Raw genomic sequence first — 27739 nt, 5'->3', positions numbered from 1 at the left:
TTTCCTTTGTATTTAAAATCAATTTTAAGTTAAGATTTCACAGTGATCAACTTTGGTATTTCCTCCCATCTTACTAGATTTTACTTTACAGGAAAGGTCAAATTTTGTGTCTGGGACTAATAACATGAGCTAATAAAAGAACATTAAAATTAGTTCATGAAAAGCCAGTGATTAATTCTCTTACTGAAGTGGTTATGTTGTCTATTAGCCGCTGAACTCTTCCTTGCCATCCATGTGGAATTAGAAAGCAGGCTGAGCCAAGGAGGAGGAACAGCCATGATACTGCATGTCCAGGGGAAATGACAGTCTATCTCCTTTTGCTTCCATGTTGCTTCCAAGTTGCTGATATATACTGTGTATTGTGATCTTTGAGTTGGCATTCATGTGTGGGAACAACTTCCAACCTTATCTTTTTTTGGTGGGTAGCAGATGACCTGATTGATTGAGAAAAGCCGTGTGCCCTAGTACATCTGAACTTTTCAGGTCATATTGAGAAAGTAGGTGGAGGGGTTGGTAGAGAGTGCACTTTTGCCCAAGTACACAGTAGCAGGCTAGAACTCCTTAGTGTGGAGAACAGGGTTAGTGGTCAAGTGAAGGTCTGCACTTTGCTTTGTCTGAGGAACTAGCTGCATCTGACGCCTGTCACTTACTCAGGTTGCTGCAATGCAGGCTGCCTGCCATATGTATGTGCTGATTCTGTTTGTGGAAAAATTTGGGCTGCATAATTAAAGTAATGTACTACAGTGATTAGTAGCACGTTCTCTGGAGGTGTGTGACTATCTTGGTGGAATACCAGCTCATGCACTGAATGCTGAGTTGGGAAAGTTACTTAAATTCTCTGCACCTGAGTTTTGTCATCTATGAAATTGGGATAATAATAGTTCCTATCGCAAAAGGTTGTAGTGAGGATAAACTGAAGGTATGTGTATATAATGTTCTTTGATTAGGGCCTGGCATAATATCAGTTGCTGCTACTGTTGCTGCTGTTACAGGATAATTACAATTTTTGCCCAGATATTGCTCAAGGGTCTTTGTAATATACTCAATAACCTTTGTCCTTTTCCTTCAGAGTGTGTATTTCCATTTATAATTTTACATTCCATGTAACGAGAGCAAGGATCTAATCCTGTTGCTCACCATTGTCCCCAACACCTAGCTGGTATAGTTGAGATCAACAAATGTGTGTTAATTGAATGAATCGTTTGGAGTTGAGTATTTTCAGTATTAAAGAATGTTGGATGTATACACCTACTGTGTTCCCACAAAAATGAAAAATAAAGAATCTTAGTAGAGATAGGAATATTTACAAAAACAGTTCTTGGCATCTTAGTTTGCATTTATTTGGCTGGTAGTAAATTTTTTGAAAAGTTGTGAAAAGCAGTTATTTTGTAAATCTTTTTTTTTTTTTTGAGATGAAGTCTCTCTCTATCCCTGGGCTGGAGTGCAATGGCACAATCTTGGCTCACTGCAACCTCCACCTCTGGGGTTCAAGCAATTCTCCTGCCTCAGCCTCCCAGGTAGCTAGGACTACAGGCATCTGCCACCACACCCGGCTAATTTTTGTATTTTTAGTAGAAATGGGGTTTCACCATGTTGGCCAGGATGGTCTCAATCTCTTGACCTCGTTATTCACCTGCCTCAGCCTCCCCAACTGCTGGGATTACAGGTGTGAGCCACTTCACCTGGCCCTATTTTGTAAATATTTAATGAATGCGGCTTAGTCTATCCAATGAGATAGGCATGTCATTTATTCAACTATTTAATATACTGCTGAGAAAATTTTTATAAATTTTGTAGAAAAGTCATTTTTATCTGTAGAGATAACCAGTAAAATTCTTTTTTTCTGCTTGTATTCCAATAGTAGTATTATTAGGTAGCGGGGAGAAATTGAAAGTCTTCAGGTATAGTCATTTGTTTGGTTTTTAAAATGGTTCATCTTCGTCATCCTTATGTTTATATAAAAACTTTCAGTTAAAATTTTTTTTTGTTTTGTTTTTTCATTCAGGATGGGGTCTCACTCTGTCATCCAGGTTGGAATGTGGTAGCAGGATTTCACTCACTGCAATCTCCACCTCCCAGGCTCAAGCGATCCTCTCACCTCAGCCTCCTGAGTAGCTGGGACCACAGGCACTTGTCACCAGGCCCAGCTAATTTTTGTGTATTTAGTAGAGATGGGGTTTCACTAGATTGCCCAGGCTGGTGTTGAACTCCTAAGCTCAAGCAATCTGCCTCCCTTTGCCTCCCATAGTGCTGGGATAACAGGTGTGAGCCACTGTCCAGATAAAGAATTTTTTGGATGGAACATTTACTAGCCAGCTAGATATAAATGATATAGGAAAAAGTAGCAAATGTGTGACTTATTAAGATATTGGCAGCTGATGATGAAACATATGTTTTATATATGTCTTCACTAGTAATCCAGAAATGACTGAGTCTTGTGGCAGTACTTTATTTTTTATTTTTTTTGAGACGGAGTCTTGCTGTGACACCCAGGCTGGAGTACAGTGGTGCTTTCTCAGCTCACTGCAACCTCTGCCTCCTAGGTTCAAGTGATTTTCCTGCCTCAGCCTCCCGAGTAGCTGGGACTACAGGTGTGTGCCACCACACCTGACTAAATTTTATATTTTTAGTAGAGATGGAATTTCACCATGTTAGCCAGGCTGGTCTTGAACTCCTGACCTCAAGTGATCCACCCATCTTGGCCCCTGCTTAGGAAAGTCATGGGATGTTAGCAGCTTCTCAGATAGTATGTTATGCGGGTATATTTGTGACATACCCATGTAATTGGTATTTGTGAACTCCTCATTGTGTTCTATTTATTCAAAGTGGGGTTGGTGCCAGGTGCAGTGGCCCATACCTGTAATTCTACCACTTTGGAAGGCCAAGGCAGATGGATTGCCTGAACTCAGGAGTTTGAGACCAGCCTAGGCAACATGCTGAAACCCCATCTCTACTAAAATATAAAAATTAGCCAGGTGTGGTGGTGCGTGCCTTTAATTTCAGCTACTGGGAAGGCTGAGGCATGAAAACTGCTTGAACCCGGGAGGCGGAGGTTGCAGTGAGGCAAGACCACACCATTGCACTCTAGCCTGAGTGACAGAGGGAGACTGTCTTCAAATAAATAAATAAATAAAATAAAAACAAGGTGGGGTTGGTAAACTTTTTTTGTAAGGGACCTGATAATAAATGTTATAGGGTTTTTGAGCATATATTAATCAGCTATGCCAGTATAGCACAAAAGCAGCCATAGACAATATGTAAATAAATGAGCATTGCTAAATATCAGTGAAACTTTATAAAAATAGGCAGTGGACTAGATTTGGACTGTGGGCTGTAGTTAGCTAACCCCTCCTCTTATATTTAATGTACTAGTTTTTAGGCCAGGAGCGGTGGCTCACGCCTGTAATCCCAGCACTTTGGGAGGCCGAGGCGGGTGGATCACCAGGTCAAGAGATCGAGACCATCCTGGTCAACATGGTGAAACCCCGTCTCTACTAAAAATACAAAAAAATTAGCTGGGCATGGTGGCGCATGCCTGTAATCCCAGCTACCTGGGAGGCTGAGGCAGGAGAATTGCCTGAACCCAGGAGGCGGAGGTTGCAGTGAGCCGAGATCGCGCCATTGCACTCCAGCCTGGGTAACAAGAGCGAAACTCTGTCTCCAAAAAAAAAAAAAAATAGTACTAGTTTTTCCTCTGTCCCTTTCTTTTTCTCCTTCAGGATATTTTTATATTGTTGTCCATTTACTTTTTAAAATAAGACTTTTTTAAGGAATAGCTTTATGTCCACAGAAAAATTGCAGATAGCATAGAGTTTTTCTATACTCCATACCCATATTCCCTATTACTGACATCTTATATTGCTATGGTACATTTGTCAAATTAATGAACCTATGTCCATACATTATTATCAGCTAAAACCAGCCAGGCTCAGTGGCTCACACCTGTAATCCCAGCACTTTGGGAGGCTGAGGCCAGAGGATCACTTGAGGCCAGTAGTTCAGGAGCAGCCTGGGTGTAGCTCTTAAAACAAACAAAAATGACCAGGCATGGTGGTGTGTGCCTGTAGTCCCAGCTACAGAAAACAAACAAACAAACAAATCCACCACCAAAAAAAAAAAAAAAAAAAAAAAAAAAAAAAAAAAAAAACCCTAAAGTCCATACATACTTTATTGAGATTTCTTGTATTTTACCAAATGCTCTTTTTCTGTTCCGGTATTTCATGCAGGCTACTACATTACATTTAGTTGTTGTGTCTTCTTGGGCTCCTCTGCACTGTGACAGTTTCCTGGGTTCTCCTTGTTTCTGATGTCCTGGACAGTCTTAAGGAGAACTCATCAGGTGTTTTGTAGAATGTCTCTCACTTGAGATTAATCTTGATGTTTTTCTCATGATTAGAATGGAATTACGGGTGTTTGAGAAGAAGCCCATAGAGGTGAAGTACCATTTTCTTTATATCATGTCAACAGTATATCACTGTTGATGTTAACCTTGATCACCTGACTAAGGTACTGTTTATCAGAGTTCTCCACTGTAAAGTTGCTCTTTTACCCTCGTTTCTATGCTAGAAGCTTTGGAAGGAAGTCACTTTGTGCAGTCCATACTTTCGGAATAAGTAGTTATACTCCACCTCCTTGGGGACAAAGTATCTGCATAAATTACTGGAATTCTTCTGCATGGGAGATCTGGCTATTTTTTCCTATTTGTTTATTTAATCATTTTATCAGTGTGAACTCATAGATATTTATTTTGTACTTTGGATTATCCCCAAATCCAATATTACTTTATTTTCTTGTTCAAATTGTTCTAGCTTTGGCCATTGGGAGTGCTTTGATGTATATACTCCTTTTTTTTTTTTTTTAAACGCTATGTTTCCAGACCAAACTGAGGGTCATGCTGCTGTTTCTCATGGCCCAATAACAAGATGCAGATGAACTGGGGAGGAAGAGAGTTTTTATTTCTGCAGTGGGTTGCAGGGAGAATGAATGCCTGGAAATTATTGCCAGACCAACTCTATATTACAAAGTTTTCTAGAGCTTATATACCTTCTAAGTTATATGTCTACCTGTAAGTGTTCATTCATCTAGACATAAATGATTAACTTCTTTTAGTTCATAATTAAGGACTGAGTCTTGAAGACCTTCCTCTGGAGCCTTAGTAAACTTACTTAATCTAAATGGGTCCAAGTGCTGGGGTGATTACCCTTATGTTGTCTCCTGCTAAAACATGGAGGTTTGAGGAGTTCCTTCCGTACCCTAATAAACTTGTTTGAGGAGGCCTGAGGAATTTCTTCAAGACCCACAATAAAACTTCTTTAATCCTAAGTGGGTCCTATTAAGAATTCCTGCATTATTATGTCATGCTTTAAGGCCCAGGAAAGGCCTGGGCAAAACTCTTTATGGACTTTTGTTACGTTCCAGCCTTTGCATAAGGGCACTGGCTCTTTTTTTGTTTTTTTGTTTTTTTTTTTTTTAGTTTTTTGTTTTTGTTTTCTTTGAGATAGTCTCGCTCTGTCTCCCAGGCTGAAGTGCAGTGGCGCAATCTCAGCTCACTGCAACCTCCGCCTCCTGAGTTCAAGCGATTCTCCTGCCTCAGCCTCCAGAGTAGCTGGGATTACAGGTGCCTGCCACCATGCCAGGCTAATTTTTTGGTGTTTTTAGTAGAGACAGGGTTTCACCATTTTGGTCAGGGTTGTCTCGAACTCCTGACCTCAGGTGATCCTCCCACCTCGGCCTCCCAGAGTACTAGGATTACAGGTATGAGCCATTGCACCTGACCAGCTCTTTCAGCTTTTAATATTTAACCTAACTACTCAGTGTGTACAGAAAACAGTTGTTTTGGAGGCCTGAATTAGTGAGACCTATCCTGCCACTCATATTCTGGGATTACAAGATACTCCATGCTCCTCTTACATATTTCCCACTCTAGTCCCAGAATTAGCTGTTTCTCCAAGGAGCCCTGTTTTTGTTTTTGTTTTTTTATTTGAGAATGGCATTTGAAACCAAGATATCACACTAGATATGCTGACTGCTGTTGAGTTTCTAGGGTGTCATTTCTTTTCGGCTCTTTCAACTAATCTTTTTGTATTTTTAGTAGAGACGTGACTTCTCCATGTTGATCAGGCTGGTCTCGAACTCCTGACCTCAGGTGATCCTCCGCCTCAGCCTCCCAAAGTGCTGGGATTACAGGCATGGGCCACTGCACCCAGCCAGAGAAAAAGCCTTTTTATTTGGGTGTTATCCACTGAAGAGAATGGGAGATCAGTTTTGAGGTCATTCTTCTCTACCAACTAAAACTGGGGAATTTATGTATGAAAACAGTAATGTAACTATGTGTAAGGAAAACAGCAATTAGGGAAGGGATAAGGAAGCAGTCCTGACCAATGAGGTTGGAAAGAGGTGTATCGGATCTCATTGTCAGAATGATGATTTGGTGAGTTTCAGTCCCTTACTTGAGGGTCCATTTCCTGAAGAATGAACTCACTGGAGACAATAAGTTTTAGGTTTTAAAACTGGAAGGGTCAGTTTCTGTGTTTATTCAAATACCTGTTAATATAATTTCTGTGGGGGAAATTGGGCCAGTTTCATTTATGCATAGCTTTTTTGCCTTCAGTCTTAATAGACTCTGCTATTTCCCAAAGTTACTTGAATCACTACTTTTCCCCTTACTGCTTTAGTGAGGTTGTTTCATGTGTTTTCATTACATTTAGATTGTTTTGCTATATTCTGCATTCCATCCTAGGATTCCTCACCTCTGAAAAGTTTTCTAGAAATTAACATATACAAAGATCATTCTTGTTTTCTGAAGTTCTTCTGGTTTTGAAAAATGTATGGTGTCATTTACCTACCATATTAAAATATCATACAGAACAGTTTTATTGCCTGAAAGTCTCCTGTGCTTCATCCATTTAACCCTACCCTCCCGACTCCAGCTACCACTGATCTGGTACTATCTATAGTTTTGCTTTTTCCAGAATGTCCATTAAATGGTATCTTACACTTTGTAGTCTTTCAGACTTGCTTCTTTTATTTAGCAATATGCATTTCAGATCCATCCTTCTAACAATCTCATTGTTGTTTTAATTTGCATTTTAAAATGATAGTAACACACAATGAACATCTTTTCATAGGCATATTTGCCATCTGTATATCATTTGGAGTAGACTGTTGTGATCCTGTCACCTTTCCCCCCTTTTCTTATTTACAGTCAGGGGATTTATTAACCTCATTTAACAAGAAATCTGATGGAAAGGCTATTCCAGGATTGGTCCTTGACTTTTGCATCAAGGACCAGGTTCTTTCCATCTTCAGTGTGTTGATTTGTCTGGCTCTCATAGTCTCAAGATGGCTGCCATAGTTCTGTTACAGGAAAGGGGTCCTGATCCAGACCTCAATTCCTGGATGGACCTTGAGCAAGAAAGAATTCAGGGAGTCCATATAGTAAAGTGAAATCAAGTTTATTAGGAAAGTAGAGGAATAAAAGAATGGCTGCTCCGTAGACAGAGCAGCCCCTAGGGCTGCTGGTTGCCCATTTTTATGGTTATTTCTTGATTATATGCTAAACAAAGGGTGGATTATTCATTCCTCCCCTTTTTAGACCAATAGGGTAAGTTTCTGACATTGCCATGGCATTTGTAAACTGTCCTGACGCTGATGGGAGTATAGCAGTGAGGATGACCAGAGGTCACCCTGTCTTATTTTTGGTGGGTTTTAGCTGGCTTCTTTACTGCAAAGACCTGTTCTATCAGCAAGGTCTTTATGACCTGTATCTTGTGCCCACCTCCTATCTTCATCCTGTGACCTAGAATTCCTTAATCATCTGGGAATACAGCTCAGTAGGTTTCAGCCTCATTTACCCAGCTCCTATTTAAGATGGACTTGCTCTGGTTCACATGCCTCTGACAGTTGTAGGCTTCACATACAGTAAAGTATGTCCAGAGGCAGAAAAAGAATCTCTGCTGTTTTTTTTCTCTATTGCATTTGAAAGATTGAGGTATATTTGTTTACGATAGATTTCATCATTTAAAAGTGTACAATTCTGTTTTTTTCTTTGTATATTCACAATGCCACTAATTCCAGAACATTTTCATCTTCCCAAAAAGAGACCCTATATTCGTTGTCACTCTCCGTCTTGCTGTTTTCTCAGATCATTTGCCCTTTTTTTTTTTTTTTTTGAAACGGAGTTTCGCTCTTGTTACCCAGGCTGGAGTGCAATGGCGCGATCTCGGCTCACCGCAATCTCCGCCTCCTGGGTTCAGGCAATTCTTCCTGCCTCAGCCTCCTGAGCAGCTGGGATTACAGGCACGTGCCACCGTGCCCAGCTAATTTTTTGTATTTTAGTAGAGACGGGGTTTCACCATGTTGACCCGGATGGTCTCGATCTCTTGACCTCCTGATCCACCCGCCTCGGCCTCCCAAAGTGCTGGGATTACAGGCGTGAGCCACCGCGCCCGGCCCCCCCTTTTTTTTTTTTTTTAATGATAGTACTTGGCATGAACATTTGCCCACTTTTAAATTGGGTTGTTGTCATATTAGTGACTTGTAAGAGCTCTTTCTATGTTCTTGATTCAAGTTCCTTATCAGATATGGTTTTTGCAAGTATTTTCTTCCAATATGTGGCTTATCTTTTCATTCTCTTAACAGTGTCTTTTGCAGAGCAGAGGATTTTAATTGTAGTGAAGTCCAATATATAAACCATTTCTTGCATGTGCCATGACTTTAGTCTTGTGTCTACAAACTCATCTTGAAACCACGTGACCAAGTTCACTTAAATTTTCTCCTGATAATCCTCTAGAAGCTCATAGTTTTCCACTTTATTTTTAGATCCATGATATGTTTTGAGTTACTTATTTTAGTATATATACGTAACATGGTTTTTAAAAGTTTCAGTTCAGTAGCATTAAGTACATTTCCATTGTTGTGTACTCATTATAACTGTCTGTCTCTAGAACTTTTTCATCATCCCAGACTGAACTCTGCCCATTAAGCAATAACTCCGTAGCCCCTGGTAGTCACTATTCTACTTTCTGTCTATGAAGTTAATTACTCTAGGTACCTCATATAAGTGAAATTATGCAGTAATTTGATTTTTTGTGACTTGCTTGCTTTTTTTTTTGAGATGGAGTTTTGCTCTTGTTGCCCAGGCTGGAGTGTGATGGCACCATCTCAGCTTATTACAACCTCTGCCTCCTGCCTCCTGGTTCAAGCATTTGTATTTTCCTGCCTCAGCCTCCTGAGGAGCTGGGATTACAGGTGCCTGCCACCATGCCCGGCTAATTTTTTTGTATTTTAGTAGAGACTGAGTTTCACTATGTTGGTGGCCAGGCTTGTCTCAAACTCCTGACCTCAGGTGATCCACCCTCCTCAGCCTTCCAACGTGCTGAGATTACAGGTGTGAGCCACCGTGCCCAGCCGTGACTGGCTTGTTTCACTTACCACAGTGTCTTTAAGGTTTATCCGTATTGTGACAGTCAGTTTCCTTCTTTTTTAAGGTCGAATGGTATTCCATTGTATACATGTACCATATTTTGTTTAAACATTCATAAGTTGTTGAACACTTGGGTTGCTTCTACTGTTTGGCTATTGTGAAGAATGCCGCTGTGAGTTTGGGTATATAAAAATCTGTTCAAGTCCCTGCTGTTGTTTCTTTTGAATATATACCCAGAAGTGGAATTGCTGGGTCATGGAGTAATTCTATTTTTAATTTTTTGAGCACCTGTCAAACTGTTTTCCATAGGGGCTGCACCATTTTACCTTCTTAGCAAGAGTGTGTAACATCTAGTTTTTTCACGTCCTTGCCAGTACTTTTTCTCATTTAAGAAAACAATCACAGCTGCTGTAGTCTGAATGTGTCTCCCAAAATTCATGTGTTGGGAACTTAATTCCCAATGCAGCAGTATTGGGAGGTGGCACCTTTGGAGAGGGGTTTATGTCACGAGGGCTACACCATTAGCAGTGGATTAATGCTGCTATAAAAAGGGCTTATGGGAGAGGGCTCACCCTCTTTTGCCCTTCCACCTTCTGCCTTGTGAGGATGCTGTGAGAATGTCCACCCCAGATGCTAACACCTTGGTTTGGACTTCCCAACCTCCAAAACTGTGAAGAAATAAGTTTCTGTTAACTACCCAGTCTCAAGTATCCTGTTATAACCGCACAAAACAGATTAAGACAATAGCCATCCTAATGGGTATGTGATGATATCTCATTATGGTTTTCATTTGTATTTTCCTAATGATTCGTGATATGTATCTTTTCTTTCCCCCCTCCCCCATCCCTCCCTCTCTCCCTTCCTCCCTTCTTTCCTTTTTCCCAATGATTTGTGATGTGTATCTTTTCTTTCCCCCTCTCCCCCATCCCTCCCTCTCTCCCTTCCTCCCTTCTCTCCTTTTCCCCAGTGATTCGTGATGTGTATCTTTTCTCCTCCCTCCTTCTTTCCCTCCTTCCTTCCCTCCCTTCCTCCCTCCCTGCCTTCCTCCCGTCCTCCCTTCCTGACTTCCTTCCTTTTTCTTTTTTTCTTTGACAGAGTTTTGCTCTGTCTCTCAGGCTGGAGTACAGTAGTACAATCTTGGCTCACTGCAGCCTCTGCCTCCCAGGTTCAAGCAATTCTCCTGCTTCAGCCTCTGGAGTAGCTGAGAACACAGGCATGCACCACCATGCCTGGCTAATGTTTGCATTTTTGCTAGAGACAGAGTTTGATCATGTTGGCCAGACTGGTCTCGAATTCCTGATCTCAAGTGATTTGCCTGCCTCGGCCTCTCAAAGTGCTGGGATTACATACACGAGCCACTGTGCCCGGCTGATGTGTATCTTTTAATGTGCTTCTTGGCCCTTTGTGTATCTCTTTTACAGAGGTCTATTCAATTTCCTTGCTCATTTTTAATTGGGTTGTTATTTTGTCTGTGAGTTGCAAAAGTTTATTATATATTCTAGATATTAATCTCTTATCAGATATGTGATTTGCATATATTTTCTGCCATTCTGTAGGTTGCCTTTTCACTCTGTTGATAGTGTCCTTTGATATACAAAGGTTTTTCATTTTAATGGTTTGATTTATGTATTTTTTCTTTTGTTTCCTGTTCTTTTGGTGCCGTATCCAAGAATTCAGTTCTAATACCATGAAGCTTTTCCTCCATATTTTCTTCTAAGAGTTTCATAGTTTTTGCTTTTATGTTTAGATTTTTGGTCCATTTTGAGTTAATTTTTATATATGATTTAGGGTAGGGATCCAACTTCATTCTTTTTAATGTGGATGTCCAGTTTTTCCATCACCATTTGCTGAAAGACTGTCCTTTCTTTCTTTCTCATTAAATGGTCTTGGTACCGTTGTTGCATATTATTTGTGATACATATGTGAGTATTTACTTCTGGGCTTTTTACCTCTAGGCTGTTTATTTATTTGAGATGGAGTTTCACTCTTACTGCCCAGGCTGGAGTGCAATGGCACCATCTTGGCTCACTGCAACGTCTGCCTCCTGGGTTCAAGTGATTCTCTTGCCTCAGCCTTCTGAGGAGCTGGGATTACAGGCATGTGCCACTGTGCCCGGCTAATTTTTTTTTTTTTTTTTTTGGTAGAGACAGGGTTTCTCCATGTTGGTCAGGCTGGTCTCAAACTCCCGACCTCAGGTGATCCTACCTGCCTCGGCCTCCCAAAAGTGCTGGGATTACAGGTGTGAGCCACTGCGCCCAGCCTTTATTTTCTAAAAAAGACTGGGCTTTGCCATGTTTACCAAACTGGACTTGAACTCCTGGGCTCAAGTGATTCTTCTGTCACAGCTTCCTCAGTAGGTAGAAATACAGCCATATACCACCATGCCTGCTTGGGCTTTTTATTCTGTTGGTCTCTATGTCTGTTTTTATGCCAGAATCACACTGTTTTTATTACCTTATGTTTATAGTAAGTTCTGAATTCAGAAAGTGTGATATCTTTAACTTTTTTTTATTTTCAATATTGTTTTGGTTACTTGGGGTACCTTAAGATTCTATTTAAATTTTAGGATAGAGTTTTCTACTTTTGCAAAAAGCATCATTGGGATTTTGATGCGGCTGGCATTGAATCTGCAGATCACTTTTGGTAACAATAATATCTTAACTATATTAAGTCTTTAAATCTGTGAACATGGGATGTCTTTATGTTTATTTATACCTTCTTTAATTTCTTTCAGCAGTGTCTTATAGTTTTAAGCATACAAATTGTTCACCTTCTTGGTTAAATTTATTTCTAAGCTCAAGCTGTCTTTCCTGCCTTGGCCTCTCCAAACACTAGGAGGTGTGTGAACCACCGTACTCAGCCTAACTTGAATTTTGGCTTTCTTTTCTTTTCTCTTTCTTTTTTTTTTTCCTTCCTTCCTTCCTTCCTTCCTTCCTTTTGGGGGGTGGGGGGAGGCAGGTTTTATTTCAGGTGCTGGAGAGCTGTGGGCCCTTCTCCTCCCCCAGAATGCTGCCAGGGTTGGGGGATGAGCCCTGGCAGAGGTGAGTGCTCAGAGCAGGAAGGGGATGATGGGCATGCGCAGGGGCAGGTAGTCCCAGAACTCCTTCAGTTAGCTGCGGGTGCTTGCCCTTAGTCCAGAGGTCATCTGGCTGAAGCCCACCAGGGAGAACAGGGCCACTGGGAGACACTGCATTATGGCAAAGCCAATCCAGGACTCCACCTCATAGGTGTAGTTGGAGCAGGACACCAGCAGGAAGAGCAACATGATGGGGTTCTTGGTGGGGTACGGATCTTCCGGGTCTTGGACTCATGAGCCACAGGTCCCACTGGGCCATGTGGATGGAGAAGTTGCCGAGCTTGCAAATCACAAAGATGGCAAGCACTAGTTTCACCTGCTGTGCGCCATAGATAGGGGGCATAGAGAGGGTGGTTGATATAATAGGCCATCCACACCGTGAAGCCCCAGTAGTAGGTGCAGTTCTTGAAGGTGTTACACAAAGGCATGGTGCCATCTACGTGGCAAAGTCCCAGTAGTAGGTGCAGTTCTTGAAGGTGTTGCACAAAGGCATCTTGCCGTGGGAGAAGCGGTGCACGAAGAGCTCTCCAGCAGGCACTTGACGTAGTGGAATGAGAGACAGATGCAGGCGAGGTGCACTACAGTGTGCCAACTGGACGTGAAGTCATATCTGTGGCCATAGATGAAGGTCACTTGGAAGTAGACGAGCAGATAGATGAAAAGGGGCTCCGCGTACTCTGTTAGGAAGACCGTCACCCAGCAGATCAGCTTCTACTTCTGGCCCCCACATCCCGAAAGTAGAGTGTGGCCATGGTGCCTGTGGGCAGCTTCTGCAGAATATCCTCATCCTTCAGGGACTTGCCCTTGGGGTTCAGGCAGAGGGACTGTGTGGGTCTTGGTGAAGAGGTTCTTGATTTCCACGATGGTGGCGTGGGGCTCCACCTTGTCCAGGAAACACAGCTTCTCCTTGTCATTGCATCCAGAATCTCCACCTCATAGTGCTTCATGGCTCCCTCTCATGGTGGCTACTGTTTGTGGCTGCTGCACCTACCTGTGTGCGACACAGGACAGGGCCTCTAACCATTGACTGGTTTTTATGGGTGAACTGTTCTTACATTCTTGGAATAAATTCTCTTGGTTATGGTGTATAACCATAATAAACTGTTTAATAAACTGTTGAATTTGGTTTGCTAATATTTTGTTGAGGGTTTTTGCATCAATGTGCATAGGGAAAATTGGTCTGTAGTTCTCTCTTTCTATTTTTTTTTTTTTTTTTTTTTTTTGATACTGACTCTCACTCTGTTGCCCAGGCTGGAGTGCAGTGGCACCAACTTGGCTCACTGCAACCTCTGCCTTCTGGGTGCAAGCTATTCTCCTGCCTCAGCCTCCTGAGTAGCTGCAATTACAGTTGAGCACCACCACACCTGGCTAATTTTTGTATTTTTAGTAGAGACCAGGATTTTACCATGTTGGTCAGGCTGGTCTCAAACTCCTGACCCAGTGATCCTCTCACCACCCACCCCCCAGCCTCCCAAAGTGCTGGGATTACAGGCCTGAGCCACCACGAGCGGCCATGTAGTTTTCTTGTAGTGTCTTTGGCTTTTTTTTTTCTTTTAGTCTTAAGGTTATACCTGAATTGTCTGACTTTTTTTACAGAGTATAGTAGTACTCCCTGATCTGTGGTTTTGCTTTCTGTGGTTTCACTTCCTGTGGTTTCAGTTACCGGAGGTCAGCTGTGGTTTGAAAATCCTAAATGGAAAATTCCAGAAATAAACATTCAGAAAGTTTTAAGTTGCACACCATTCTGAGTAGTATGATGAAATGTTGTGCCATCTTGCTTCATCCCTTCATCTGTCATTTACACTGTATATGCTGCCCATCTGTTAGTCACTTAACCATCAGTTATTGGATGGACTGCAGTATCACAGTGCTTGTGTTTAGATAGCCCTTATTTTATTTAATAATGACCAAAAGCACAAGAGGACTATGCCTAATTAAAAATTAAACTTAATCATAGGTGTGTATAGGAAAAAACAGTATATATAGATAGTCCCAAATTTGATGGTTGGACTTAAGAGTTTTCAACTTTACCTTGATGCAAAAGCAATAATGTATTCACTGTGCACCCCTACTTATGATAGGACTGTCTGGATAAGCCCATCTTAGGTTGAACATATCATAAGGCTAAAGTGACTTTCAACTTGTGGTCAGTTTATTGAAACATAACCCCTTTGTAAGTCGAGGACCATCTGTACTATTGGGTTTGGTACTATTTGAGGCATGCACTGGGGGTCTTGGAATGTTTCCCTCTCGTATAAGGGGGCACCTACTGTAATGCTGGCTTCAGAGAGTGAGTTAGAAAGTGTTCTTTCCTCTTCATATCTTGGGAAGAGGTTTAATTCTTTAAATGTTTGCTGGAATTCTGAAAGGTTTTTGATTACTGATTCAATCTCCTTACTAGTTATAGGTCTATTTATGTTTTCTGTTTATTCATGATTCATTCTTAGTAGGTTATGTATTTCTAGGAGTTTGTCCATTTCATTTCATTTATCCACTTTGTTGGCTAATTGTCTATAGAACTCCCTTAGACTTCTTTCTATTTCTATAAGGTTGACAATGATTATCTTCTCTTTCATTTCTGGTATTAGTAATTCAGGTCTTCTGTTTTCTTAGTTTGTCTATTAGTTTGATATTCCATTAAATTAATTTTTGATTTTGTTGATTTTCTTTTCCCTTTCCCTTTCCTTTCCTTTTTTTTTTATTTATTTTTTATTTTTTAAGGCAAGGATTGACTCCCTTCTCCCATACCCCAGTAAAGTGGTATGATCATGGCTTACTGCAGACTCAACTTCTTGGACTCAGGTGATTCTCCCACTGCAGCCTCCCGAATAGCTGGGACTCCAGGTGTATGTGCCACCATGCCTGGCTAAACTTTTTTTTTTTTTTGTATTTTTAGTAGAGATGGGGTTTCACCATGTTGCCCAAGCTGTCCTTAAGTCCCAGGCTCAAGGATCCATCCGCCTCGACCTCCAAAAGGCTAGGATTACAGGTGTGAGCCACTGCACCTGACCTGATTTTGTTGATTTTTCTGTATTGCTTTTCTATTCTATATCACATTTATATTGCTTTGATCTTACTTTCTTTCCTTGCTTTGAGTTTAGTTTGCTCTTTTCTAGTTTCTTACAGTGGAAAGTTAAATTATTGATTTAAGATCTTTTGTAACCATATATCTACAACTTTTGTTAAGCACTGCTTTGAGCTGCATTCAACTGGTGTGTTGCATTTTCATTTTTGTTCAAATGAAAGTTTTGTTAATGTCTTGTGATTTCTTTTATCTGTTATTTAGGAGTATGTTTTAATATTCACATATTTACGAATTTTCCAAATTTTCTTATGTTAATGATGTTTAATTTCATTCCGTGTGGTCAAAAACATAGTTTCTATAAATTAACTTCTTTTAAGTTTATTCAGATTTGTTGTACAGTCTTCTCATGTGCACATGAGAATTTATATCTTGTTGGGAAGAGTGTTCAATAAATGTCTGTTAGGTTTAGTTAGTGTACAGCGTTACTGAAGTCTTTTATTTCTTGCTGATCTTCTAATTGTTCTGTCTGTTATTGAAAATTGGTATTGAAGTCTCTAGCTATTGTTGATTTGTCTATTTGTGCCTTTTATTTTTAGAGAGTATTGATGCCAGTGGGTGATGATGATAACTTTTTTTATTTTAGTGAGACTGGAGTCTCACTTTATGGCCTAGGCTAGAGTGCAGTGGTGCAATCATAGCTCATTGCAGCCTTAAACTCCTGAGCTCCAGTGATCCTCCTGCCCCAGCCTTCTCAGGAGGTAATACTGCAGACACATGCCACATGCCTGGTTAATGTTTAAATTTTTTGTGGAGATGGGGTCTCACTATATTGTCTATACTGGTCTTGAACTCCTAGCCTCAAGTAAACCTCCCGACCTGCTGCCTGAGCCTTACAAAATGCAAGGATTACTGGCATGAGCTACTGCACTGGGCCTTTTTTTTTTTCCCCTAAGAGATGGGGGTTTTGCTATGTTGCCCAGGCTAGACTTGCACTTGTAGGCTCGGGTGATCCTTCCAAGTAGCTGGGTCTACAGGTGCAAACCACCACTCCTGGCTGAGAATGATAATTTGATGCTGCTTTGTATACATATTTTAAATATTGATTCTAAAGGGGTTCTATAAATCAGTATGAAAGATTACAGTCACCAATAAAAAATTGACAAAAGATGAATAGGCAATTCACAGAAAAAGAAATGTGAATTCCTAATCATAGGAAAGCAACTCAGCTTCATTGGGAATAAGGGAAATACAAAATAAAATTAGATAACCATTTAAAATATCAAATTAGCAAAAATTTAAAAATTACTTTTTTTTTTTTTTTTTTGAGATGGAGTCTCGCTCTGTTGCCCAGGCTGGAGTGCAGTGGCGTGATCTCTGCTCACTGCAGCCTCCGCCTCCTAAGTTCCAGCAATTCTCCTGCCTCCGCCTCCCGAGTAGCTAGGATAATGGTGCCCGCCATCACGCCAGGCTAATTTTTGTATTTTTAGTAGAGATGGAGTTTTGCCATGTTGGCCAAGCTGGTCTCAAGCTCTTGACATCAGGCGATCTGCCTGCCTTGGCCTCCCACAGTGCTGGGATTACTGGCACAAGCCATTGTGCCTGGCAAAAGTTTGAAAGTTATTATGCAGTCTTAGGATATGGGGGGACAGATGTCCCCCAAAATTGTTAATGAGACTGTAAGTTTTTTTTTTAAGCAATCTTTTTAAAGCTTTTTTTGTGCTTATCTTTACATATTATTATGACTACTTCTCCATATTCATCACTCTGCTGCAACAAGACCAATCTTGTTTTACCTGCATTTTCTGTAAACTGGTTTGTGTCTTGGCTGTGTTGAATCCAGGTTTTTTGTTTTACCAAAGAATATTTCTTACATGGTGGTAGTTTTTGTTGTATTATAGTATATGGCAAATGATCTCTGATTGTGATGTTATGGTTGATCAGATTTCAGGTGTTATTTGTCTGATGATTACCTTGTGCCTCATCAGCTTTTTCCTAGTGATTTTAGTGGCCGTTAATGGTCATGGCCTAGACCATTAGTGGCAGGATTCTAAGTTAATTATTTCTTTCTTCATTCATTAGCCGAAATTCTTAAAGAGAAGAACTTTCCCTAAGCAAGTATTTGGTTACTTTGAGATATAAAAAGGCAGAATAAATACTTCCTTTTATTTCTCTCATTTACCAGTTTTCAGAGTAATGACTTGGTTTCCTGGATTCTTCCAGAGGTGGATGAACTTAAAATTTTGAACATATATGAATGTTTTTTAATCCATGGCACATACTGCTCTTTTTCTTCAGTCTTTGCCCAGAGGGACTTACTTCATTCTGGCTCCTGAATTCTTTTGATATGACTGTAGTCTTGAATATCACTTTGCTTTTGGCAAGATATGATGCTCCAGGATCATGTACATTTTTTGCTCCAGACCTGGAATCAGCTGTTTGTCCATAGAGTCCCATTTTCTTTTAGTGGAAAATATTTCAGAACCAGAGTCTGGGCCTAAAGGGATGCTCACTCCTATTGGGTGGCTCATTTTTTCTAGGTCTTTTTGGTGGATAGAACTTGGAAATCCTAATTAGTTTTCTTCCAGTTAATACATAGTATACTTTAAATTGATATTTTAATTCAAATTTAGGATTTCAGAGTTTTTACATCTTTGATTCTGTATCTTTTTCTTTTACCCTGGAAGTCTTGGTTCCCAGTAACAATAACATAGTAACTTATTTGCTATATCATATTACTTATATATGAAAGTTTCAGAAACTATTACCGGTGCTATTACTTCCATCATGATCACTTAAAACAGTTTAAGGTTTTCTTGATTTTCTTTTTGGCCTTAGAATATAGCCTCTAAGAATTTACATTGAAATTCTGTGTTCTAAAGTAACTAAGCCAGAATTTGGTACATAGTTAGGTTGATTTTTTTCATTTGATTTTGTTTTGTTGTAGAACTAGCTAAAACATTTATGTAGTTCCAAAGTCAAATACATAGAACCAGGTATAATCAGAGAAATCTAGCTTGCATCTCTGATACCTCCACTCTCTTTGTTTCTTCCTCTTGTATGGAACTACTTTTCATTAGATTTTTTTTTCCTTCCATCTTCTGTTTTATTTAAAAATGTAAGCCACATATATGTGTGTGCATAGGTATTCATATTCTTTGGCACTCTCTTAGATAAATAGTACCATACATTGCACAGTATTCTGTATCTTGCTGTGTTTTTTAAAAACACTTTACTACTTACAGTAGTAAAATATTGAAATTACATTTGTACATTGTTCCAAAGCAGTATGTACAAATATAATTTCAATATTTTACTACTGTATAACATAACAGTATGTAGATTCACAGAGTTAATTTTTTTTTTTTTTGAGACGGAGTCTTGCTTTGTCGCTCAGGCTGGAGTGCAGTGGTGCAATCTCAGCTTACTGCAGTCTCTGCTTCCTGGGTTGAAGGGATTCTCCAGACTCAGCCTCCCTAGCAGCTGGGATTACAGGTGCCTGCCACCACACCCGGCTAGATTTTGTATTTTTAGTAGAGACAGGGTTTCACCATGATGCCCAGGCTTGTCATGAACTCCTGACCTCAAGTGTTCTGCCTGCTTCAGCCTCCCAAAGTGCTGTGATTATAGGCGTGAGCCACTGCCCCCAGCCCAGAGTTAATTTTTGCTGTTACTTTAGCTTTGTGCATATGGGACCTCATAGTTTTGCCATTTGTCTTTGGGACAAATCTCTAAAGTAGGATTGTTGCTTCACAAGTATGTAATTCTAGATGTTGCTGCATTGTCTTCCATAGTGGTATACCATTTTTTGTTCCTATTTATGGTGTTGAAGTGTTTCTTTTCAGTTGCATTGACAGAAGCTTATTGTCAAATGTTTGAATGTTTAATATCTGATACTGAGAAATTGTATCTGAATTCAGTTTAGTTTTGTATTTTTCTTACTACAAATGAGGCTACTGAAGGGATATTTGATTTCTTCAGTGAACTGGTTCCTATTTCTTGCCCATCTTTTTATTGGGCTGTTAGTTTTCCTAACATTTTTAGAAGCTGTTTATATGTCAGAGATATTAGTTGATTAGGTGACATAAGATGAAGTATTTTTTTGACTCATAATTAGTGAAACTTTTATAATTGGATTCTGAATTAAAATGTATATATTATTTGGCCCTGAAACTTCACTTCTAGAAATTTATCCTAGAATGCTAATAAAAGAATATTAATAGTCCCAGCATTTTCACCCTTATGTGCATAGCTAAGGGAATTGGAAACATGTTTATGTAAAAACTTGTACATCAATGTTTATGGCAGCATTATTCATAATGGCCAAAGATGGAAACAACCTGAGTGTCTATGAGCTGATGAATGGATAAACAAAATGTAGTATACTGATGCAGTGGAATATTATTTAGCTATAAAAATGAATGAAATACTGATACATGGTACAACATGGATGAACCTTGAAAATAATGCTAATTGGAAGAAGCTAGACACAAAAGGCCACATGTTGTGTGATTCCATTTATGAATTCTATTTATGTATGATCCCAGAATAGGCAAATCCATAGAAACAGAAAGTAGATTAGTGATTGTGAGGGGGGAATATGGGAGAAGAAAATGAGGAATGTCTCCTAATGGATATAGGATTTCTTCTGGGGGGTGATAAACATGTTTTGGAGTTATATAGTGGTAATGGTTGTATAACCTTGTGAATATTCTAAAAACTACTGACTTGTGCACTTGAAAGTGGTGAATTTTATGAGATGTGACATATTTTTAAAAAATAACAAAATGTATAACCTCAGTCCAGTCATGAGATAATACTAGATGAATTCAAATTGAGAGACACTCTATAAAATTACTGGTGAAGAGTATACTAATGTTCCTTAAAAGTGTCGGAATCATGAAAGTAAAAAATAAAAGTCTTGGGAACTGACTTAGATTGGAAGAGCCTAAAGAAATGTGAGAACTGGCCGGGTGCTGTGGCTCATGCCTGTAATCCCAGCACTTTGGGAGGCCGAGGCGAGTTGATCACGAGGTCAAGAGATCGAGACCATCCTGGTCAACATGGTGAAACACCATCTCTACGAAAAATACAATAAAGTAGCTGGGTGTGGTGGCGCGTGCCTGTAATCCCAGCTACTCAGGAGGCTGAGGCAGGAGAATTGCCTGAACCCAGGAGGCGGAGGTTGCGGTGAGCCGAGATCGCGCCATTGCACTCCAGCCTGGGTAACAAGAGCGAAACTCCATCTCAAAAAAAAAAAAAAAAGGAAAGAAAGAAATGTGAGAACTAAAACACAGTGTTAAATCTTGTATTAGATTCTGAACCAAAAAAAAAAAAATAATGGGAAAATGGCAAATTTCAAATAAGGTATATAAAGTTTTGTAGCAATGCTAATTTCCTGGTTTAGATAATTATACCATGGTTATAGAAGATGTTAACTTTGGGGGAAGCAGGGTACAGGATATATAGGAATTCTTATTTTTTGCAGCTTTTCTGTAGGTTTAATATTATTTCAAAATTTAAAAAGTTAATTGCGGCAATTTTAAATAAGTGAAAATCACACGTACTCTTATCATTATTGGAATGACTAAAATTATGGCACATGCATACAATGAGATACTGAGTAGTTAGCTATTAAAAAGAATGTGGGCCAGGTGTGGGGGCTCATGCCTATAATCTCAGCACTTTGCATTGAGCTGAGGTCGTGCCACTGTACTCCAGCCTGGGCAACAAAGTGAGACTTGGTCTCAAAAAAAAAAAAAAAAAAAAAAAAAAAGCTAAATAAGAAGCAGCCCTAACACTTAGTGGCTTAAAGCACCAACCATTTATTATAATACTTTGGGTTAGTGGTTTGAGTGGAACTCAGAGAGAATTCTTCACTGATTTCTCTTGGTTTGTCTCATGCTTCTGTTGTCACCTGCAGGCTTGACTGTAGTTGGTGGTCTAAGATGGCCTTGCTCCTACGTCTGGCAGTTGGTGATGGCTGTTAACTGGTTTGTCTGTGAGGTCTTAATAGGGAGAGTTTCTTATGCTCTCATACTTCCGTGGCTACAAGAGATTTCTCCTTGTGGTAGTCTTAAAGATCTTTGACAATCTAGGTTCAGAAATCCATGTTTTCACCTCACCTGGTTAGAGGAAATTGTTAAGCCAGCTTTGATGTAGGGATGTGGAGAAATGGAATTGGAAGCAAAGTCGTATTGTGAAAATGTGTGTGTACAGGGGTGAGAGGAATTTGTAGCTCTTTGTTTTTGCCGTTTTCCACAGGAGTGATAGGATAAGATGTGTAGTTTTAGACAATTCACTGAGTCTAGTGTCACCACAGATTTGGAGGGGGTAGGGAAAAATGAGTCAAAGCGGAGTTAACAGGTCATTGCAGTACTCTATGGGAAAGATGGTAAATAAGAGCGTGCAGAGACATTATTGCACACTTTTCATCCTCTGCTTCTAAACGTCTCTGGAATTGGGATATCTGAAGATATTCCATACTGATTTAGAATTATCTGAGCTGCCCCTCAGGCTTTTGAGCATATGACATAACCCATCTCTCTTATTGTGTAGGTAAAGAAACTTCAGTCATAGAGAGGTTAAGTTGCTAAGGAACACAGAATTTATAAGGGACAGAGCAGTCAGATCCTGGAACCTCAGTCTCTTGAAGACCCAAATGATTTTCTACCAAAGCTCCAGTGATTTGCCTTGATGAGACAGGTAAAAAGTCTATAATCTTAGCATCTTCCATTATTAGGGGAAGTGAAGGCATCAGGGATAACACGGAATGAAGTTTTATCTTAAATAACAGAGATAGACTCTAAATTTATTTTACGTATTTTTTTCTATACCATTTTAAAATGAATTTCTTATTTTTCTTCGCTAATTTTCATAATAACTTTCTTTTTTAGCTACAAGGCTTTGGCCGACCAAGTGTGTACCATGCTGCTATTGTCATCTTCCTTGAATTCTTTGCGTGGGGCCTGTTGACAACTCCAATGTTGACTGTAAGTATTGCTAAACTGGGTTTTTGTTTTGTAAGAGAGAGAGTTAAGTTCTTAGGCATGTAGCACTGTGTATGTCTAGATTCGTGTTTGGGAGTAGCTCTTGATAGTGATTTAAAATATTGTTTTCTTTTTTTATTTTTTTCCTACTGTGGTTTCTGAACCACCTGTAACAAAACACCTCTTTAAATATTCCTGGGTAGCAGTGCACTGCTATTGAACTAGACTTGGGGGCGCTGCTATACAGATGAACTGTGTATGTTTAGGAACATCTTTAAGATACTCTATTGCAGCAATACCCAACCTTTTTAGTACCAGGGTCCAGTCTCATGGAAGACAGTTTTTCCATGGAATTTGGTTGGTGAGGGGATGGTTTCAGGATGAAACTGTTCCACCTCAGGTCATCAGGCATTAGTTAGATTCTCATAATGAGTGCAGCCTAGATCCCTCACACACATAGTTATAAGCTGGGCGCAGTGGCTCACGCCTGTAATCCCAGCACTTTGGGAGGCCGAGGCGGGTGGATCACGAGGTCAATAGATCGAGACCATCCTGGTCAACATGGTGAAACCCCGTCTCTACTAAAAATACAATAAATTAGCTGGGCACGGTGGCACGTGCCTGTAATCCCAGCTACTCAGGAGGCTGAAGCAGGAGAATTGCCTGAAACCAGGAGGTGGAGGTTGCGGTGAGCCGAGATCGCGCCATTGCACTCCAGCCTGGGTAACAAGAGCGAAACTCCATCTCAAAAAAAAAAAAAAAAAGAGTAGGGTTCCCGCTCCTATGAGACTCTAATGCTGCTGTTGATCTGACAGGAGGCAGAGCTCAGGTTGTAATGCCGGCTCAGGACAGGCCACCGACTCGGAGAGTCCTGTCCTACAGGAAATTGTAGAGCATTGTTGAAGTTTGTAACTTTATGGGGAAGTTAATAGTCTTTGACTTAAGAACATAGTAAATAGCAGATTGGTGAGTACTTTGTAACAATGAGTAATAATTGTAGGAATGTCTAAATTTCAGTTTTTTGTAGCTTATCTACAGCCATTTCTTCAGAGGTGATATTGAATATCTTAGCAAGAACTTGTATATTTAATCTATGATGTGGTTAGAGGGAAGAGAGATGCCAAAGAAAAGATTAGAGGGCAGATCTTAGGTAGCTTACAACTGTTTAATGCTTAATTTAAATAAAATATTTTAAATTGGTGTTACATTTCAGTTGTCTTAATTATTCTGTTTTTTTTTTTTTTAAAGACAGAGTTTCACCATATTGGTCAGGCTGGTCTTGAACTCGTGACCTCAGGTGATCCGCCTGCCTCAGCCTCCCAAAGTGCTTGGATTACAGACGTGAGCCACCGCGCCTGGCAATTATTCTTTAAAAATGATTGATGAACCAGGCACAGTAGCATATGCCTTTAGGCCTAGCTACTCAGCAGGCTGAGGCAGGAAGATTGCTTGAGCTCAGGAGTTCTAGTCTAGCCTGGGCAACATAGCAAGCCCCCATCTCTAAAAAAAAAAAAAAACCCCAAAATTAAAAAAAAATCATTCGAGCTTTAATTCTTCCCAGTCATCATTTTGCCTTACTGAAGAATCCCTTGGCTGGGCACGGTGGCTCACGCCTATAATCCCAGCACTTTGGGAGGTTGACGTAGGTGGATCACCTTAGGTCAGGAGTTTGAGACCAGCCTGGCCAAAACGGTGAAACTCTGTTTCTTCTAAAAATACAAAAATTATCCGGGCATGTTGGCAGGCACCTGTAATCCCAGCTACTTGGTGAACCTGGGAGGCAGAGGTTGCAGTGAGCAGAGATTGTGCCACTACACTCCCTCCCACCTGGGTGACAGAGTGAGACTTTGTTCCCCCACCTTCCAAAAAAAGAATTCTTCTGGGTACAGATGGGTATAGATAATCTTTGTTCTTAAATAAGGTTAGACAACAGAGAACTTTAGAGAGTGGTTGGGCTTTAATTCTTCTGGCACATCTAAAATACAGTTTGATTAATTAAAATTATAATGTGGGTGGAACAGAGGACTTAAAAATTGCCTACATCCTTAATCCTTTTTTTTCTTTTGCAGTAGTTTTTCCTTCATAGTAGGAAACCTATAGTAGGTTATTAGTTATTAGTTAATGAGGATAATTGGTCCCATTTTGAGTTTCATGAGATTCTAATTTTTCTGACTATGTGCATAGTACTACCTGGGATATAGTTGGTGCTTAATACCTATTTTCTTTGAACAAATACATGTGTTTGTTCAGGACATATTTTTAGTATGAATATAGACAAACCAGGCCACTCTTTTTTTTTTATTTTAAAAACTTATGGTAAAATACACATAGCAAACTTACCATTTTTACCATTTTGAAGTTTATAGTTCAGTGGTATTAGATACATTCATAATGTTGTGTATCTGTCACCACCATCCATCTCCAAAACTCATTTCATCTTTTAAAAATGAAAACTTTAGGCCAGGTGTGGTGGCTCATGCCTGTAATCCCAGCACTTTGGGAGGCCAAGGCAGGCGGATTCGAGACCACCCTGACCAACGTGGTGATATAGCAGGAGCAGCCGCAGGAAACAGATCTCTCAAACACCAAATTAAGAAGAAGTTTATTCGGCCCGGGAGCCTGAGCGATAATGTGTCCAAAGCTCAGCTCGTCTAACAAAGGAAGGTTCCGCCTTTATATAGGCTTATACTTTAGATATTACACTTGGAAGAATCTTGGGTTTACAGTCTTAAAAGTTATATATGAAAAGGGTTTTGGTTTACAGCTTCAGGAATCACACATGAAAGGGTTCCGATTTACAGTTTTAGGACTCACATGTGAAAAGGTTTTGGTTTACAGTTTCAGGAATCACATATGAAAGGGTTCCAGTTTACAGTTTTAGGACTCACATGTGAAAAGGTTTCTGGTTTGATCTTGTTTTAAGTAAAAACAGTGTCTTCCTGAGAGTTTCCCTAAGACGAAGTCTGCCACCTACAGGAAGGAGATTGAGGAGGCACCATCTGGCCTGCTCTCTATTCTATTGAGATGCACAGTGGATGACAGATGGGGGAGGAAATCTCAGATGCCTGGGTCTCCTTCCTCACCGAAACCCCGTCTCTACGGAAAACACAAAATTAGCTTGGCATGGTGGCACACGCCTGTAATCCCAGCTATTTGGGAGAAAGAGGCAGGAGAATTGCTTGAACCCAGGAGGTGGAGGCTGCAGTGAGCCAAGATAGTGCCATTGCACTCCAGCCTGGGCAACAAGAGTGAAACTCCATCTCAAATAAAGAAAAGAAAAGAAAGGAATCACGAGGTCAGGAGTTTAAGACCAGCCTGGCCAACATAGTGAAACCCCATCTTAAATAAAAAATAAACATTAAAAATTAAAAAAAAAAAGAAAGAAACTCTATGGCTATTAAACAATAACTCCCTGTTTCCTACTTCCCTCAGCCCCTGGCAACCACCATTTTCCTGTTTGTTTCTATGATTTTGACTATGTCATATAAGTGGAACCCATGTAGTATTTGTCTTTTGTGACTGACTTATTTCACTTAGCATAATGTCCTCAGGGCTCTTCATGTTGTACAATAGCATGTGTCAGAATTTCCTTCTTTTAAAGGGCGGAATAATACTCTATGTATATACCACATTTTGTTTATGTGTTCATTAGTCAGTGGACACTGGGTTGCTTCTACCTTCTGGCTATTGTGAATAATGCTGCTAAGAACATGGATGTATAAAAATCTGTTTAAGTCCTCCTTTCAATTCTTTCAGGTATATATATGCAGAAGTGGAATTGCTAGATCACAGAGTAAATATATTTTTAACTTTTTGAGGAACTGCCAAACTCTTTTCCATAGACCTTGTCCCATTTGCATTCCTACCAATAGTGCACAAGGATTCCAGTTTTTCCTCTTGCTTGCCAAGACTTGTTATTTTCTGTTTTTTTCAAAATTATTTCTTTATTTCTATTTTTGTAGTAGCCAATCTAATGAGTATAAGGTAGACCTGGCCACTCATTTTAAGGAACTGTTTTGCTTTCTCCCTTTCTTTCCCTTATCCTTTTTCCCTTGACCCTTCCCTTTCCCTTTTATTTTCTCTCCTAACTTCTTTAGGTTACAGGGTTAAGATTTCAAAATAATATTTTTTCTGATGCAGTCAGTTGTCTGTAATGGTTCAGCTGTTTTCTCAACATAGAAATAATCCTGTGGTCATTCTTTGGTAAGAATTCAAATTAAAGCAAAGAAAGGATACCTTAGTATATTTGCTGCCCTGTCAGAAATTCCAAAACCTTCTTCCAGTTGGTTAAAATCTTTGGGCTTTTCTTATCCTTGATCAGATGGTCAGATGTCTTCTTGCTTTATTTAACTAGTGAATTAATTTTAATAGACCGTACAGACTGATACACTTTCTTTCTAACTGTCCAGAGCAAATGCTCTTTCTAGGGTTTTTGTGTCCCTGGACTATATAGTCTTAGAAGCAACTGAAATGCTGCTCTGCTGCCTCTTTGCACTTTCTGAGCAGTTGTGCTGCTTGCAGAGACTTTGTTAAAATGAACTTTAAGCGTGAGGAATACAGACTTGCTAGCATCATTCTATAATGCCATGGAAGGAATGTTACTGAGTTAGCAGATGTGCTCATTTTCTTTTTCTGGTTCCTGATGTTGTTAAATTAAGCTAAATGTTTTCTCTTACACTTTGCTGTCCCTCCTCCAGTCTTCACATCACAGTGTGCTAACTCTACCTGTTTTTGACTGAGGAGATTTGCTCATTCTTATTGGGGTTGGAGGAAAGGATTTTCTCTGGTACTTCCCTTCCACATTGTGCCCTTTCTGGTTATACAGGGATGATAATGTTGGGTCGTTTGATAAGGAAGGGACAAAATTAGGGTTTATTTCTTTGCAGCCAGAGCTGCATATTAAGCTGATGGTTCATGTGTTTTTTTCCCTTACTGTAACCAATGCACAGTCTTCTCTCGTTTCCATCAAGGCAAAAGTCAGTCTTGAGATTGTGATTTGAAAAGACAGGATAATACTTATGTTTCAATATATTGTCTCATTGGACTAACTCTGCATTCTGAAACCAACTAGGATCATATAGATCCTATATGATCAGTATGAGCAGTGTAGAGCAATTACTTCTTAGTTAACAAAGTCATTTTCTCCTTGTGATTTGTTATCTTTCTTAAGTAGCCAAGGCCTAGAATATAACTTTAGTTTGTCTACTAAATACTGTCAGAAAGGTCTC

At 39.9% G+C, this 27739-nt stretch overlaps 1 protein-coding gene and 1 pseudogene across 1 annotated transcript in view; one reads left to right on the top strand and one right to left on the bottom strand.

The window, feature by feature from the left end:
• The window catches only part of MFSD14B (major facilitator superfamily domain containing 14B), a 98349-nt gene that overhangs the window by 14336 nt on the left and 56274 nt on the right, over positions 1–27739 (top strand). Inside the window, exon 2 of the mRNA XM_064361570.1 lies at positions 22419–22514. Within this exon, the coding sequence (XP_064217640.1) occupies positions 22419–22514 (96 nt within the window). The remainder of the gene's footprint in view (positions 1–22418; positions 22515–27739) is intronic.
• LOC105724426 (very-long-chain enoyl-CoA reductase-like) lies at positions 12474–13447 on the bottom strand (annotated as a pseudogene).

Source organism: Aotus nancymaae, unplaced genomic scaffold (assembly GCF_030222135.1).
Source record: "Aotus nancymaae isolate 86718 unplaced genomic scaffold, 86718_ANA_hifiasm-v0.15.2.pri h1tg000041l, whole genome shotgun sequence".
Classification (NCBI taxonomy): Eukaryota; Metazoa; Chordata; class Mammalia; order Primates; family Aotidae; genus Aotus; species Aotus nancymaae.
Note: the sequence above shows the minus strand (reverse complement) of the source record. Positions and strands in the feature narration are given on the sequence as shown.